Source organism: Pseudorca crassidens, chromosome 9 (assembly GCF_039906515.1).
Source record: "Pseudorca crassidens isolate mPseCra1 chromosome 9, mPseCra1.hap1, whole genome shotgun sequence".
Lineage (NCBI taxonomy): Eukaryota > Metazoa > Chordata > Mammalia > Artiodactyla > Delphinidae > Pseudorca > Pseudorca crassidens.
This window is the reverse complement of record NC_090304.1, coordinates 44,578,732-44,593,700: the sequence shown is the minus strand read 5'-3', so window position 1 is coordinate 44,593,700 and position 14,969 is coordinate 44,578,732. Positions and strand designations below refer to the sequence as shown.

General features: G+C 49.5%; 1 protein-coding gene across 2 annotated transcripts in view; it reads right to left on the bottom strand.

Moving 5' to 3' along the window:
* Positions 1 to 2,065: 2,065 nt before the first annotated feature.
* The window catches only part of GALNT18 (polypeptide N-acetylgalactosaminyltransferase 18), a 362,747-nt gene continuing 349,843 nt past the window's right edge, over positions 2,066 to 14,969 (bottom strand). For both annotated transcript variants that reach the window (XM_067749893.1, XM_067749894.1), the window contains one exon: positions 2,066 to 2,488. In XM_067749893.1, coding sequence (XP_067605994.1) covers positions 2,342 to 2,488 — 147 coding nt within the window. In that variant the 3' untranslated portion in view covers positions 2,066 to 2,341. The remainder of the gene's footprint in view (positions 2,489 to 14,969) is intronic.

The window sequence follows — 14,969 nt, the reverse complement described above, 5'->3', positions numbered from 1 at the left end:
GAGTCCCCGTCACCAGCTCAGGGCCCACCCCTCTCCCAGCGGAGGCTGGGACAGCTGGGACTGCCCCACAGGCAGGACTTGCCGGGCAAGGTGGGCGTGAGTGGAGGCAGCCTTTTGGGACCTGGGGTCTGCTCATCTCCCTCCTCTGCTCTCCTCTTATGGGTTGAGTTGTGCCCCCCCCCACACACTCATATGTTGAAGTCCTGACCTCCCGTACCTCACAATGTGACCTTGTTTGGAGATGGGGTCTTTACAGAGGTCCTGAAGCTAAAATGAGGTCATTAGGATGGGCCCTAATCCAATATGACTGGTATCCTTATAAGAAGGAGAAATTTGGAAACAAGACACACACAGAGGGAAGAGGATGGGAAGAGACACAGAGAGAAAACAGTTATTTACCAGGCAAGGAGAGAAGCCTGGCACACGACCTTCCCTCACAGCCCTCAGGGGAACCAACCTTACCAACACCTTGATCTTGGACTTCTGGGCTCCAGGACTGTGAGACAACACACTTCTGTTGTTTAAGTCACCCAGTCTATGGTCCTTTGTTGTCAGAGCTCTAGCAAACTAATATCACCCCCAAGAAAAACTTCTTGGAAAGAAGGAAAGAAGCCACAGGACACCAACATCCCTAGGGGGTGGACTGGGGCTATAGACGTCCAGTGGGAGGGACAGCCGGGAAACCAGGCCTCCTTGCACCCATGCCCCCCACCCCCCGCGTCTAAGGCCCCTGACCCGGGTTATTCTGACACTTGGCCTCTGGACTCAGCACAGGAGGAAGCTCTGAGGCTGGTGCCTGAGCTCGGCGTTTACCATCTCTGATGAGACCCACTGAAGGCTTTCAGTCAGAAAAAATCTGATGATGTTCGCATCTGAGAAAGACCCCTTGAGAACTGTAGTGAGGACAGGTGAGGTGGGAGAGGGGAGACGGGAGGTGGGGAGGCAGGTCCTTGTGAGCAATGAAGAGGCCTGGGGAGGGGATTCCAGAGCTGTTTAGGGGGTATCACTGTCATGATGTACTGACAAGATATGGGGGTGAGGGGTGGGGGTGGTTAGAGACGAGAGGAGGACTCTGGCCTGAGCACCTGCAGGCGGGTGGTGCTGGTCACCAGGGTGGGCCTGGGAGGATGAGAGACAGGTCTGTTCTCTGCACATCAGATCAGCACTGTCCAAAGGACAGCGACCCAGCTGCCCGGGGCCCGTCAGCAGAGGGAGACTGGGCCTGGGGCGCAGAGGAGAAGTCCGGGCAGAGACGTAGGTTTTGAGTATCACTGTCCAAGTGGCACTGTGTCATGGCTGGGGGCCCTTGTACAGGAGGACTGGGTGTGAGCTGCTTCTCCCAGGAGCAGGACTAGAGACTAGTGTTCAGGAGGTGATTGGGTCGAGCCCTGAGAGGGAGGGGGGGCGATGACACGGGGAGGGAGGAAAGACACAGGGAGAAGACAGCCATCTACAAGCCAAGGAACGCCTGAGGCTACTAGAAGCTCAGCTCGGGGAGAGGCCTGTAACCGATTCTCCCTTACAGCTCTCAGAAGGAGCCGACCCAGCTGACTCCCTGATTTTGGACTCCTAGCCTCCAGAACTGTGAGACGACTGTTGTTTAAGCCACCCAGTTTGCGGCACTTTGTTGCCCCAGGAAACTAATGCACCGTGATTCATGGAGGAAGAGAACGGTCTTAGAAACTGGATGGGGCAGTTGTTGTAGGCAAGTGTCTGAAGCCCAGCAGGTGACGCTCCAGTGGCCAACGAGCCGTCCTGGTTTCTCGGGATGGAGGACTGGGGCCGTCTTCCGGAGGCGGTAAGTGCTGCGCAGAGGCAGAGGGAACCTCCTCTCTGGAGGTGGCCCTGAGGTCGAGGCACCCTTCTCGCTGCCCTGGGCCTCCTAGAGAAAGCCGGCAGCTTGCACAACGAGCTCTCACTGTCTGCAGGGGCTTAAAGCCTCCTTTCTCTCTCAGGGATGTAGAGTAGGGAGAGCACACTGGGACACATCTTGGGCTACAAGCACTCCAAGTTCAGAGGAGCCAGGCCTGAATCTCCACCGAGCACCAAATAACTGCAAAATCCCTTTTCTTAACCAATAGTATTTTATTGTCAGTTATAAATATTTTCCATGTGTCCCCTATTTACAGTTGCAAAATAGTTTATGATATTATACCCTCACCCACCGTTCGGCCTCTTTCTATAAACTCCATGAACATTGACTAGGAAATAAAAAGCTCTTTTGGGGGCCCACCAACCTGGTTCCCCAGACTCCAAACAACCCCACACGGACAGCAGGCAACGTTGCAGCGGGTGCTACACAGTAGCAAAGGGGCGGGGTGTGAGACGACTCCCGGCGGGGTCAGGACGCCAGGCTCCTCAGGACATTGGTGATGCTCCAGTGCTGGCCCGAGCACCTCTGCAGCACCAGCTGGAAGCCAAACTCTGCACCGCTGTTCTCCTGCAGCTCCAGACAGCGCTTGGACTTGCGGTTCTGGATGGGGCCTCCCTAGGAGCCGGGGCGGAAAGTGGGGTCAGAGGGCATGGGGGAGCCTCAGGCCTACTGGCTGGTGGGGATTACTTGTAGGTGCAGGTGTCTGGGATCCTGGGAGGCTGCGGGAGGTCTGGGGTCAGCTTTCCCACGAAGCCCGAGGATCCCTGTCTCGAAGTGCTGGTCTCCTCCCTGAGACTGAACTTGTGCCTCCGTTTTCTTCACAGGCCCCTAGTTCTTTGCTAGGACAGAGGACAGAGATGCTCCGCCCCTGCTTCCGTCTACCTGGCTGGGGTGTGGCATGCTGGTCTGCTCCTACAGCTCCCACCCCAGGGGCTGGGGCCTGCTCCCCATAAGCATGGGCTGGGGTCCCGTTCTGAAAAGCCTAGTTCCTTGGGACCACTCCATGACTGGCCTGAATTTGAGCATCGCCAGAGGCCCAGGACCTCCTGCTTTTAGGGTCCTTGCCCCCAGCTGGACCTCTGGAGTCATCAGTGCTGGCCTCAACCAGACCCAGGCTCCTGGATACTACCTTAGGGCACTGGGCTCCCTTAGCCCTGGATGGTCATGGTTTCCCTCCATGCTACTGATGTCCCAGAAGGTTCTGTAGCCATGCATACTCAGTTTATGCTCAAAGCCCCTTGAAAGAAGGGAGGTTCTGCTTCTCAAAGCAGCCCCACAGCAGCAAAGAAGAAACCCCCAATTTTTGCTTTTAGTGAGATCCTTGCAGGCCTTAGACGCTCCGGGGCTACTGGTTGTCCCCTGGGCATCAGCTCAGACTGTGCGTCTCTGAGTTCCACCAAAGATGTGCTGCTCAACTGGGCTTTGGCCTCCCAAGCAGGCAGGTTCGTATAAGTGGGCCCCCTGTAGCTTAGCGGTCCTTGAGTGTATGGCCAAACTCCCCTTCTCCCCAGCATCTGCTCCTCCTGTTTCCCATCTCAGCAATAACCAGGCACTTCCACCGATGCCTCCGCCGTCTCCCCAGCATCTGATTAGGCACCAAGTCCTGCCAGTTCCGCCTCCCTCGTGCCTTGCGCCTGTCCCCTCATCCCCATCCCATCACACCTGCCCTGATTTGGCCCACTGTCTTCTGTCACCTGCACAACGGCACCAGCCTCCTAGCTGACCCCCCCTTTCCCCTCCAGAAGCAGAACCCTGCAGTCCACCCTCCAGCTGCCCCCCGTGCCCATCCCAGCGAACAGCACTCTGTGAGAGAGGGGGACGCACACCTCCTCTGTAAGGAAGTCATCCCCAGTCGGCCACAGCTGTCCCCATGGCGACCACTGACACCTCAAGAGAACATTGAGACTCAATTCCCACAGCTGCCTGGGAAACTGGCAGCACCTCCCGCCGCTGAGCCCTGCGACCCACCGACCCCATGCCCCAGTGGGTATCCGGCAGAACTGTTTGCACCGGTTGTGAAACAGAATTTGTAAAAGCTCCAACCTGGAAACAACGCACACGGCCATCAACAGTAGAATGGATAAACTTGTGGTTATTCACATGATGGGATACTACTCAGCACTAAAAATGAGCAAACTAGAGCTCTGCTCAGTAAGCAGAAATCCCACAAATACAATGTTAGCCAAAGAAGCGAAAGAGCACATACACGGGTCTACTTACATAAGCTTTCCAAACAGGCAAATAAGACCATAGACTTGGAGTCGGGAGTCGGGGTGGGTATCTTGGGCAGGAGGGAGTGGAAAATGACTGACAGGAGGCAAAGGGGTGCTTCTGGGGGGTTGGGAGTGTGCTATTTCCTGACCTGGGTGGTGGGTACATGGGTGTTGGCTTTGTTTTCAATGACTGAGTTATTATTGTTTAAAATTATTTTGGTACGTATGTTTGCATGTTCCTATATGTGTATGGGTTATTCTTCAGCTAAAAAAATTGAAAACAGAAATCCAGCTCCCTCAGAAGGAGTGGCAGAGGGCTCAGCGTATAGATGTGTGCGTCGGGGAGCGGGGGTGCGGTTCCTCATTTCCCATGTGTGCGACACGGCCCGGGGGACCGCAGAGCGCCTCAGAAGCATTCGAGTGAGTAAAGCAGGGCCTCCTGCTGTGCCCCGACCCCAGCACCTCCCCTGAGGAGAACACAAGAGCAGAGACACAGCACAGCAAAGGCAGCTCACCTGGGGCCACAGGTGCAGCCAGAGAGAAGCCTGCAGGCTCAGGCCCAGAGGGCACAGAGGGACGACTGGCCGCTGGGCAAGGGCTCACAAAGGCCCCCATGTTGGAAGAGACACGGGAGGCCGACCCTCTCGTTCTCGCCTACCCGCTGACCGAGCCCTCCTGGCCGAGCACCCTTTCCTGGGCCGCGGCATCTTTAGAGCATTGGCCTTCACTAAAATCCTTGTCTGGGGGGCAACCCGCAAGGGGTTCCAGACTGTGCCCTCGGGTTTCCACATGGGGATCAGATCCTGCCTCTCCACCTCGTCCCTTCCCCTAGGGGAAGGTGAGGCCCATGGCCACCCGGTTCCATGCTCTATCAGGCGAAACATTCCCAGTTCCTTGTGGGACAATCTGGTTTCATTTTTCCATCCTGGTTGCCCTCCTTTGGACAAACTCCAGTTGTTTTTGTGTCACTCAGAACTGACCACCACCTCATCTCCACTGGACAAGAGACTCCTTCAGCGTAGCCAAGGGATCTGCACTTTTGGTGGCCGCATCACGCTCCGGAACCCCGATGGGATGACTGCGGAGGCCAGCTTCAAGTCGTCCCCTCAGAAGCTGTGGTCCTCCTTGGGTCCTCACTCTGTCCCTCAAAGCCTGGACTTTTGAACCCAGAGGCATCCCTTGTGACGCTTGCTCTCAGCAAGGCCAGCCTGTCACTTTGCCAGGCCCAGGTTTCTGTGGCCTGAGCACTCTGCCGCCCACACCCAGGCTGGGCCGTGTCACTGGTGCTTCCTCTGTGGGCCTGGGGCCAGCCGCCCCTGACCCTCCCATACCCCTGGCAGCCTGGTCGTGTGTTCTACCCTACGACGCTGGAGTAGAGTTCAGGCAGGGTGGGAATGCAACCAGCCCAGCTCTCTAACTCACAGGGTCTGCTGGTGATTCTGGTGGTGAGACAGAAAGGGGAGAAGGCCGGATGAGGATGCTTTTCTGGTTGCCGACTGTGTGGCCTGGGGCAAAGCCGCTCTGCCCTCCTGGTTCCATCGTCTCTAGGGCCAGATCGTAATTTCTGCCCTGATGACTGAAGGTTGAGCAGAAGGACTGATGGGCAACCCCTTTACCGCTACAGAACGAATGGCTATGAGGCTATTCACAGTGTCAGGATATCTGGACTCCAGAAAAAGTGCACAACAGGCAGAAAGCGGGGCCAGACCAGGATTCTGACTGCTCGGCGTGGCCTCAAGGCCAGGCCAGGCCTTGCCAACAGCGAGGCTGCTTCAGCGGCCCCGGACCACTGAGGCTTGGAGAAACCTGTCCAAGACAGGGAGGCCACAGCCCCTCCTTCCCCGCCAGGCACTTGGGCACCGTGCCAAGGCCGAGAGAGAGAGGCGGGGGCAGAGATCTCTGAGAAGTAAAGTGTTCCTTCAGAGACTCAAATAAGGCACTTTCCAAAGATGGCGGAAGAGCAAGACGCAGAGATCGCCTTCCTCCCCACAGATACACCACAAACACATCTACACGTGGAACAACTCCTACAGAACACCTACTGAACGCTGGCAGAAGACCTCAGACCTCCCAAAACGCAAGAAACCCCTCACCTACCTGGGTAGGGCAAAAGAAAAAAGAATAAACAGAGACAAAAGGATAGGGACGGGACCTGCACCAGCGGGAGGGAGCTGTGAAAGAGGAAAGGTTTCCACACTAGGAAGCCCACTCACGGGCGGAGACTGCGGGTGGCGGAGGGGGGAAGCTTCTGGGGCCGCGGAGGAGAACACAGCAACAGGGGTGCGGAGGGCAAAGCGGGGAGATTCCTGCCCAGAGGATTGGTGCCGACCGTCACTCACAAGCCCGAGAGGCTTGTCTGCTAACCCGCCGGGGAGGGCGGGGCTGGGAGCTGAGGCTCGGGTTTCGGTCGGAGCGCAGGGAGAGGCCTGGGGTTGGCGGCGTGAACACAGCCTGCAGGGGGTTAGTGCGCCACGGCTAGCCGGGAGGGAGTCCGGGGAAAAGTCTGCACCTGCCGAAGAGGCAAAAGACTTTTTCTTCCCTCTTTGTTTCCTGGTGCACGAGGAGAGGGGATTAAGAACGCTGCTTAAAGGAGCTCCAGAGACAGGCACGAGCCGCGGCTAAAAGCACGGACCCCAGAGACAGACATGAGACACTAAGGCTGCTCCTGCCGCCACCAAGAAGCCTGTGTGGGAGCACAGGTCACTACCCACACCCCACTTCCGGGGAGCCTGTGCAGCCCGCCACTGCCAGAGTTTCGGGATCCAGGGACAACTTCCCTGGGAGAACGCACGGCGCGCCTCAGGCTGGTGCAACGTCATGCTGGCCTCTGCCACCGCAGGCCCGCCCCACACTCCATACCCCTTCCTCCCCCCGGCCTGAGTGTGCCAGAGCCCCCGAATCAGCGGCTCCTTTAACCCCGTCCTGTGTGAGCAAAGAACAGACGCCCTCCGGCGACCTACACGCAGAGGCAGGCCCAAATCCAAAGCTGAGCCCCTGGGAGCTGTGAGAACAAAGAAGAGCAAGGGAAATCTCTCCCAGCAGCCTCAGGAGCAGAGGATTAAATCTCCACAATCAACTTGGTGTACCTGCATCTGTGGAATACATGAATAGACAACGAATCATCCCAAATTGAGGAGGTGGACTTCGAGAGCAAGATCTATGATTTTTTCCCCTTTTCCTCTTTTTGTGAGTGTGTATGTGAATGCTTCTGTGTGAGATCTTGTCTGTATAGCTTTGCTTCCAACATTTGTCCTAAGGTTCTATCCGTCCCTTTTTTTTCTAAATAATTATTATTTAATTCAATAACTTTATCATACTTTATTTTATTTTACTGTATCTTCTTTCTGTCTTTTTTCCATCCTTCCCTCCTTCTTTCCTTCCTCCCTCCCTCCCTCCTTTCTTTCCTTCTTTTCTCCTTCCTTCCTTCCTTCCTTCCTTTCTTTCTTTCTTTCCTTCTTTCTTTCTTTCTTTCTTCATACTTCTACTAATTCTCTCTACTTTTTCTCCTTTTTCTTCTGAGCCGTGTGGATGAAAGGCTCTTGGTGCTCCAGCCAGGAGTCAGGGCTCTGCCTCTGAGGTGGGAGAGCCAACTTCAGGACACTGGTCAACAAGAGACCTCCCAGCTCCACATAATATCAAACGGCGAAAATCTCCCAGAGACCTCCATCTTAACACCAGCACCCAGCTTCACTCAATGACCAGCAAGCTACAGTGCTGGACAACCTATGCCAAACAATAGCAAAACAGGAAAACAACCCCATCCATTAGCAGAGAGGCTACCTAAAATAATAATAAGTCCACAGACAACCCAAAACACACCACCAGATGTGGACCTGCCCACTAGAGAGACAACATCCAGCCTCATCCACCACAACACAGGCACTAGTCCCCTCCACCAGGAAGCCTACACAACCCACTGAACCAACCTTAGCCACTGGAGACAGACATCAAAAACAACGGGAACTACGAACCTGCAGCCTGCAAAAAGGAGAACCCCAACACAGTAAGACAAGCAAAATGAGAAGACAGAAAAACACACAGCAGATGAAGAAGCAAGATAAAAATGCACCACACCTAACAAATGAAGAGGAAATAGGCAGTCTACCTGAAAAAGAATTCAGAATAATGATAGTAAGCATGATCCAAAATCTTGGAAATAGAATGGACAAAATGCAAGAAACATTTAACAAGGACCTAGAAGAAATAAAGATGAAACAAGCAATGATGAACAACACAATAAATGAAATTAAAAGTACTCTAGATGGGATCAATAGCAGAATAACTGAGGCAGAAGAACGGATAAGTGACCTGGAAGATAAAATAGTGGAAATAACTACTGGAGGGCAGAATAAAGCAAAAAGAATGAAAAGAACTGAGGACACTCACAGAGACCTCTGGGACAACATTACACACACGAACATTCGAATTATAGGGGTTCCAGAAGAAGAAGAGAAAAAGAAAGGGACTGAGAAAATATTTGAAGAGATTTATAGTTGAAAACTTCCCTAATATGGGAAAGGAAATAGTTAATCAAGTCCAGGAAGCACAGAGAGTCCCATACAGGATAAATCCAAGGAGAAATACACCAAGACACATATTAATCAAACTGTCAAAAATTAAATACAAAGAAAACATATTAAAAGCAGCAAGGGAAAAATAACACACAAGGGAATCCCCATAAGGTTAACAGCTGATCTTTCAGCAGAAACTCTGCAAGCCAGAAGGGAGTGGCAGGACACATTGAAAGTGATGAAGGAGAAAAACCTGCAACCAAGATTACTCTACCCACCAAGGATCTCATTCAAATTTGATGGAGAAATTAAAACCTTTACAGACAAGCAAAAGCTGAGAGAGTTCAGCACCACCAAACCAGCTCTACAACAACTGCTAAAGGAACTTCTCTAGACAAGAAACACAAGAGAAGGAAAAGACCTATAATAACGAACCCAAAACAATTTAGACAATGGGGATAGGAACATACATATCGATAATTACCTTAAATGTAAATGGACTAAATGCTCCCACCAAAAGACACAGATTGGCTAAATGGATACAAAAACAAGACCCTTATATATGCTGTCTACAAGAGACCCACTTCAGACGTAGAGACACATACAGACTGAAAGAAAGGGGATGGAAAAAGACATTCCAGGCAAATGGAAACCAAAAGAAAGCTGGAGTAGCAATTCTCATATCAGACAAAATAGACTTTAAAATAAAGACTATTAGAAGAGACAGAGAAGGACACTACATAATGATCAAGGGATCGATCCAAGAAAAAGATATAACAATTGTAAATATTTATGCATCCAACATAGAAGCACCTCAATACATAAGGCAAATACTAACAGCCATAAAAAAGGAAATCGACAGTAACACATTCATAGTAGGGGACTTTAACACCCACTTTCACCAATGGACAGATCATCCAAAATGAAAATAAATAAGGAAACACAAGCTTTAAATGATACATTAAACGAGATGGAGTTAATTGATATTTATAGGACACTCCATCCAAAAACAACAGAATACACATTTTTCTCAAGTGCTCATGGAACATTCTCCAGGATAGATCATATCTTGGGTCACAAATCAAGCCTTGGTAAATACAAGAAAATTGAAATTGTATCAAGTATCTTTTCCGACCACAACGCTATGAGACTAGATATCAATTACAGGAAAAGATCTGTAAAAAATACAAACACATGGAAGCTAGACAATACACTACTTAATAACGAAGTGATCACTGAAGAAATCAAAGAGGAAATCAAAAAATACCTAGAAACGAATGACAATGGAGATACGACAACCCAAACCTATGGGATGCAGCAAAAGCAGTTCTAAGAGGGAAGTTTATAGCAATACAAGCCCACCTTAAGAAGCAGGAAACATCTCGAATAAACAACCTAACCTTGCACCTCAAGCAATTAGAGAAAGAAGAACAAAAAAAACCCAAAGCTAGCAGAAGGAAAGAAATCATAAAAATCTGATCAGAAATAAATGAAAAAGAAATGAAGGAAACGATAGCAAAGATCAATAAAACTAAAAGCTGGTTCTTTGAAAGGATAAACAAAATTCATAAACCATTAGCCAGACTCATCAAGAAAAAAAGGGAGAAGACTCAAATCAATAGAATTAGAAATGAAAAAGGAGAAGTAACAACTGACACTGCAGAAATACAAAAGATCATGAGAGATTACTACAAGCAACTCTATGCCAATAAAATGGACAATCTGGAAGAAATGGACAAATTCTTAGGAATGCACAACCTGCCAAGACTGAATCAGGAAGAAATAGAAAATATGAACAGACCAATCACAAGCACTGAAATTGAAACTGTGATTAAAAATCTTCCAGCAAACAAAAGCCCAGGACCAGATGGCTTCACAGGTGATTTCTATCAAACATTTAGAGAAGAGCTAACACCTATCCTTCTTAGACTCTTCCAAAATATAGCAGAGGGAGGAACACTCCCAAATTCCTTCTATGAGGCCACCATCACCTTGATACCAAAACCAGACAAGGATGTCACAAAGAAAGAAAACTACAGGCGAATATCACTGATGAACATAGATGCAAAAATCCTCAACAAAATACTAGCAAACAGAATCCAACAGCACATTAAAAGGGTCATACACCATGATCAAGTGGGGTTTATTCCAGGAATGCAAGGATTCTTCAATATACGCAAATCAATCAACGTCATACACCATATTAACAAATTGAAGGAGAAAAACCATATGATCATCTCAATAGATGCAGAAAAAGCTTTTGACAAAATCCAACACCCATTTATGATAAAAATCCTGTAGAAAGTAGGCATAGAGGGAACTTTGCTCAACATAATAAAGGCCATATATGACAAACCCACAGCCAACATCATCCTCAATGGTGAAAAACTGAAAGCATTTCCACTAAGATCAGGAACAAGACAAAGTTGCCCACTCTCACCACTCTTATTCAACATAGTTTTGGAAGTTTTAGCCACAGCAATCAGAGAAGAAAAGGAAATAAAAGGAATCCAAATCGGAAAAGAAGAAGTAAAGCTGTCACTGTTTGCAGATGACATGATACTATACATAGAGTATCCTAAAGATGCTACCAGAAAACTACTAGAGCTAATCAATGAATTTGGTAAAGTAGCAGGATACAAAATTAATGCACAGAAATCTCTGGCATTCCTATATACTAATGATGAAAAATCTGAAAGTGAAATGAAGAAAACACTCCCATTTACCATTGCAACAAAAAGAATAAAATATCTAGGAATAAACCTACCTAAGGAGACAAAAGACCTGTATGCAGAAAATTAAAAGACACTGATGAAAGAAATTAAAGATGATACAAATAGATGGAGAGATATACCATGTTCTTGGATTGGAAGAATCAACATTGTGAAAATTACTCTACTACACAAAGCAATCTACAGATTCAATGCAATCCCCATCAAACTACCACTGGCATTTTTCACAGAACTAGAACAAAAAATTTCACAATTTATGGAAACACAAAAGACCCCGAATAGCTGAAGCAATCTTGAGAATGAAAAACGGAGCTGGAGGAATCAGGCTCCCTGACTTCAGACTATACTACAAAGCTACAGTAATCAAGACAATATGGAGGACTTCCGGGAGGATGGCGGAGGAGTGGGACGCGGAGATCACCTTCCTCCCCACAGATGCACCGGAGGTGCATCTACGCGTGGAACAACTCCTGCGGAGCACCTGCTGAGCGCTGGCAGAGGACCTCGGACCTCCCAAAGGGCAGGGAACCCCCCACGTACCTGGTTAGGGCAAAAGAAAACACTAAACAGAGACAGAGGGATAGGGACGGGTCCTGCGCCAGCGGGGGGGAGCTGTGAGGGGGGAGAGGTGTCCACGCACTGGGGGCCCCTTCGTGGGCGGAGACTTCGGGTGGCGGAATGGGGGAGCTTGGGAGCCGCGGAGGGGAGCGCGGCGGCAGGGGTGCGGAAGGCAGGGCGGAGAGATTACAGCGCAGAGGATCGGGCCGACCGGCGCTCACCAGCTGAGGGGCTTGTCTGCTCGCCCGCCGGGGCAGGCGGGGCTGGGAGCTGAGGCTCCGGCTTCTGTCGGAGCGCCGGGAGAGGACTGGGGTTGGCGGCATGAACACAGCCTGCGAGTCGTTGGTGCACCGTAGCTGGCCGGAAGGGAGTCCGGGGAAAGGTCTGGACCTGCCGAGTAGGCAGGAGACTTTTTCTTCCCTCTTTGTTTCCTGGTGCACGAGGGGAGGGGATTGGGAACTCTGCTTGGGAGGGCTCCGGAGACGGGCATGAGCCGCGGCTGGGAGTGCGGAGCCCAGAGACAGACATGGGACGCTAGGGCTGCTGCTGCCACCACCAGGAGGCCTGTGTGCAAACACAGGTCGCTATCCACGCCCCCTTGCGGGGAGCCTGTGCAGCCCGCCACTGCCAGGGTCCCGGGATCCAGGGACAGCTCCCCCGGGGGAGCGCACGGCGCGTCTCAGGCTAGCAACGTCACGTCGGCCTCTGCCGCCGCAGGCCTGCCCCACGCTCCGTGGCCCTCCCTGCCCCCCGGCCTGAGTGAGCCAGAGCCTCCGAATCAGCGGCTCCTTTGGCCCCGTCCTGTCTGAGCAAAGAACAGACGCCCTCCGGCGACCTGCGCGCACAGGCAGGGCCAAATCCAAAGCTGAGCCCCTGGGAGCTGTGAGAACAAAGAAGAGAAAGGGAAATCTCTCCCAGCAGCCTCAGAAGCAGCGGATTAAAGCTCCACAATCAACTTGATGTACCCTGCATCTGTGGAGTACCTGAATAGACAACGAATCATCCCAAATTAAGGAGCCCTGTGGATGAAAGGCTCTTGGTGCTGCAGCCAGGAGTCAGTGCTGTGCCTCTGAGGTGGGAGAGCCAACTTCAGGACACTGGTCCACAAGAGGCCTCCCAGCTGCACATAATATCAAACGGCGAAAATCTCCCAGAGATCTCCATCTCAACGCCAGCACCCAGCTTCACTCAATGACCAGCAAGCTACAGTGCTGGACATCCTATGCCAAACAACTAGCAAGACAGGAACACAACCCCACCCATTAGCAGAGAGGCTGCCCAAAATCATAATAAGTCTACAGACACCCCAAAACACACAGCAGACGTGGACCTGCCCACCAGAAAGACAAGATCCAGCCTCATCCACCACAACACAGGCACTAGTCCCCTCCACCAGGAAGCCTACACAACCCACTGAACCAACCTTAGCCACTGGGGACAGACATCAAAAACAACGGGAACTACGAACCTTCAGCCTGCAAAAAGGAGACCCCAAACACAGTAAGATAAGCAAAATGAAAAGACAGAAAAACACACAGCAGATGAAGGAGCAAGATAAAAACCCACCAGACCTAACAAATGAAGAGGAAATAGGCAGTCTACCTGAAAAAGAATTCAGAATAATGATAGTAAAGATGATCCAAAATCTTGGAAATAGAATAGACAAAATGCAAGCATCAGTTAACAAGGACCTAGATGAACTAAAGATGAAACAAACAATGATGAACAACACAATAAATGAAATGAAAAATACTCTAGATGGGATCAATAGCAGAATAACTGAGGCAGAAGAACGGATAAGTGACCTGGAAGATAAAATAGTGGAAATAACGACTGCAGAGCAGAATAAAGAAAAAAGAATGAAAAGAACTGAGGACAGTCTTAGAGACCTCTGGGACAACATTAAACGCACCAACATTCGAATTATAGGGGTTCCAGAAGAAGAAGAAAAAAAGAAAGGGACTGAGAAAATATTTAAAGAGATTTATAGTTGAAAACTTCCCTAATATGGGAAAGGAAATAGTTAATCAAGTCCAGGAAGCACAGAGAGTCCCATACAGGATAAATCCAAGGAGAAATACACCAAGACACATATTAATCAAACTGTCAAAAATTAAATACAAAGAAAACATATTAAAAGCAGCAAGGGAAAAATAACACACAAGGGAATCCCCATAAGGTTAACAGCTGATCTTTCAGCAGAAACTCTGCAAGCCAGAAGGGAGTGGCAGGACATATTGAAAGTGTTGAAGGAGAAAAACCTGCAACCAAGATTACTCTACCCACCAAGGATCTCATTCAGATTTGATGGAGAAATTAAAACCTTTACAGACAAGCAAAAGCTGAGAGAGTTCAGCACCACCAAACCAGCTCTACAACAACTGCTAAAGGAACTTCTCTAGGCAAGAAACACAAGAGAAGGAAAAGACCTACAATAACGAACCCAAAACAATTAAGAAAATGGGAATGGGAACACACATATCAATAATTACCTTAAATGTAAATGGACTAAATGCTCCCACCAAAAGACACAGATTGGCTGAATGGATACAAAAACAAGACGCATATATTTGCTGTCTACAAGAGACCCACTTCAGACCTAGAGACACATACAGACTGAAAGTAAGGGGATGGAAAAAGGTATTTCATGCAAATGGAAACCAAAAGAAAGCTGGAGTAGCAATTCTCATATCAGCCAAAATAGACTTTAAAACAAAGACTATTAGAAGAGACAGAGAAGGACACTACATAATGATCAAGGGATCGATCCAAGAAGAAGATATAACAATTGTAAATATTTATGCACCCAACATAGGAGCACCTCAATACATAAGGCAAATACTGACAGCCATAAAAGGGGAAATCGACAGTAACACATTCATAGTAGGGGACTTTAACACCCACTTTCACCAATGGACAGATCATCCAAAATGAAAATAAATAAGGAAACACAAGCTTTAAATGATACATTAAACGAGATGGAGTTAATTGATATTTATAGGACATTCCATCCAAAAACAACAGAATACACATTTTTCTCAAGTGCTCATGGAACATTCTCCAGGATAGATCATATCTTGGG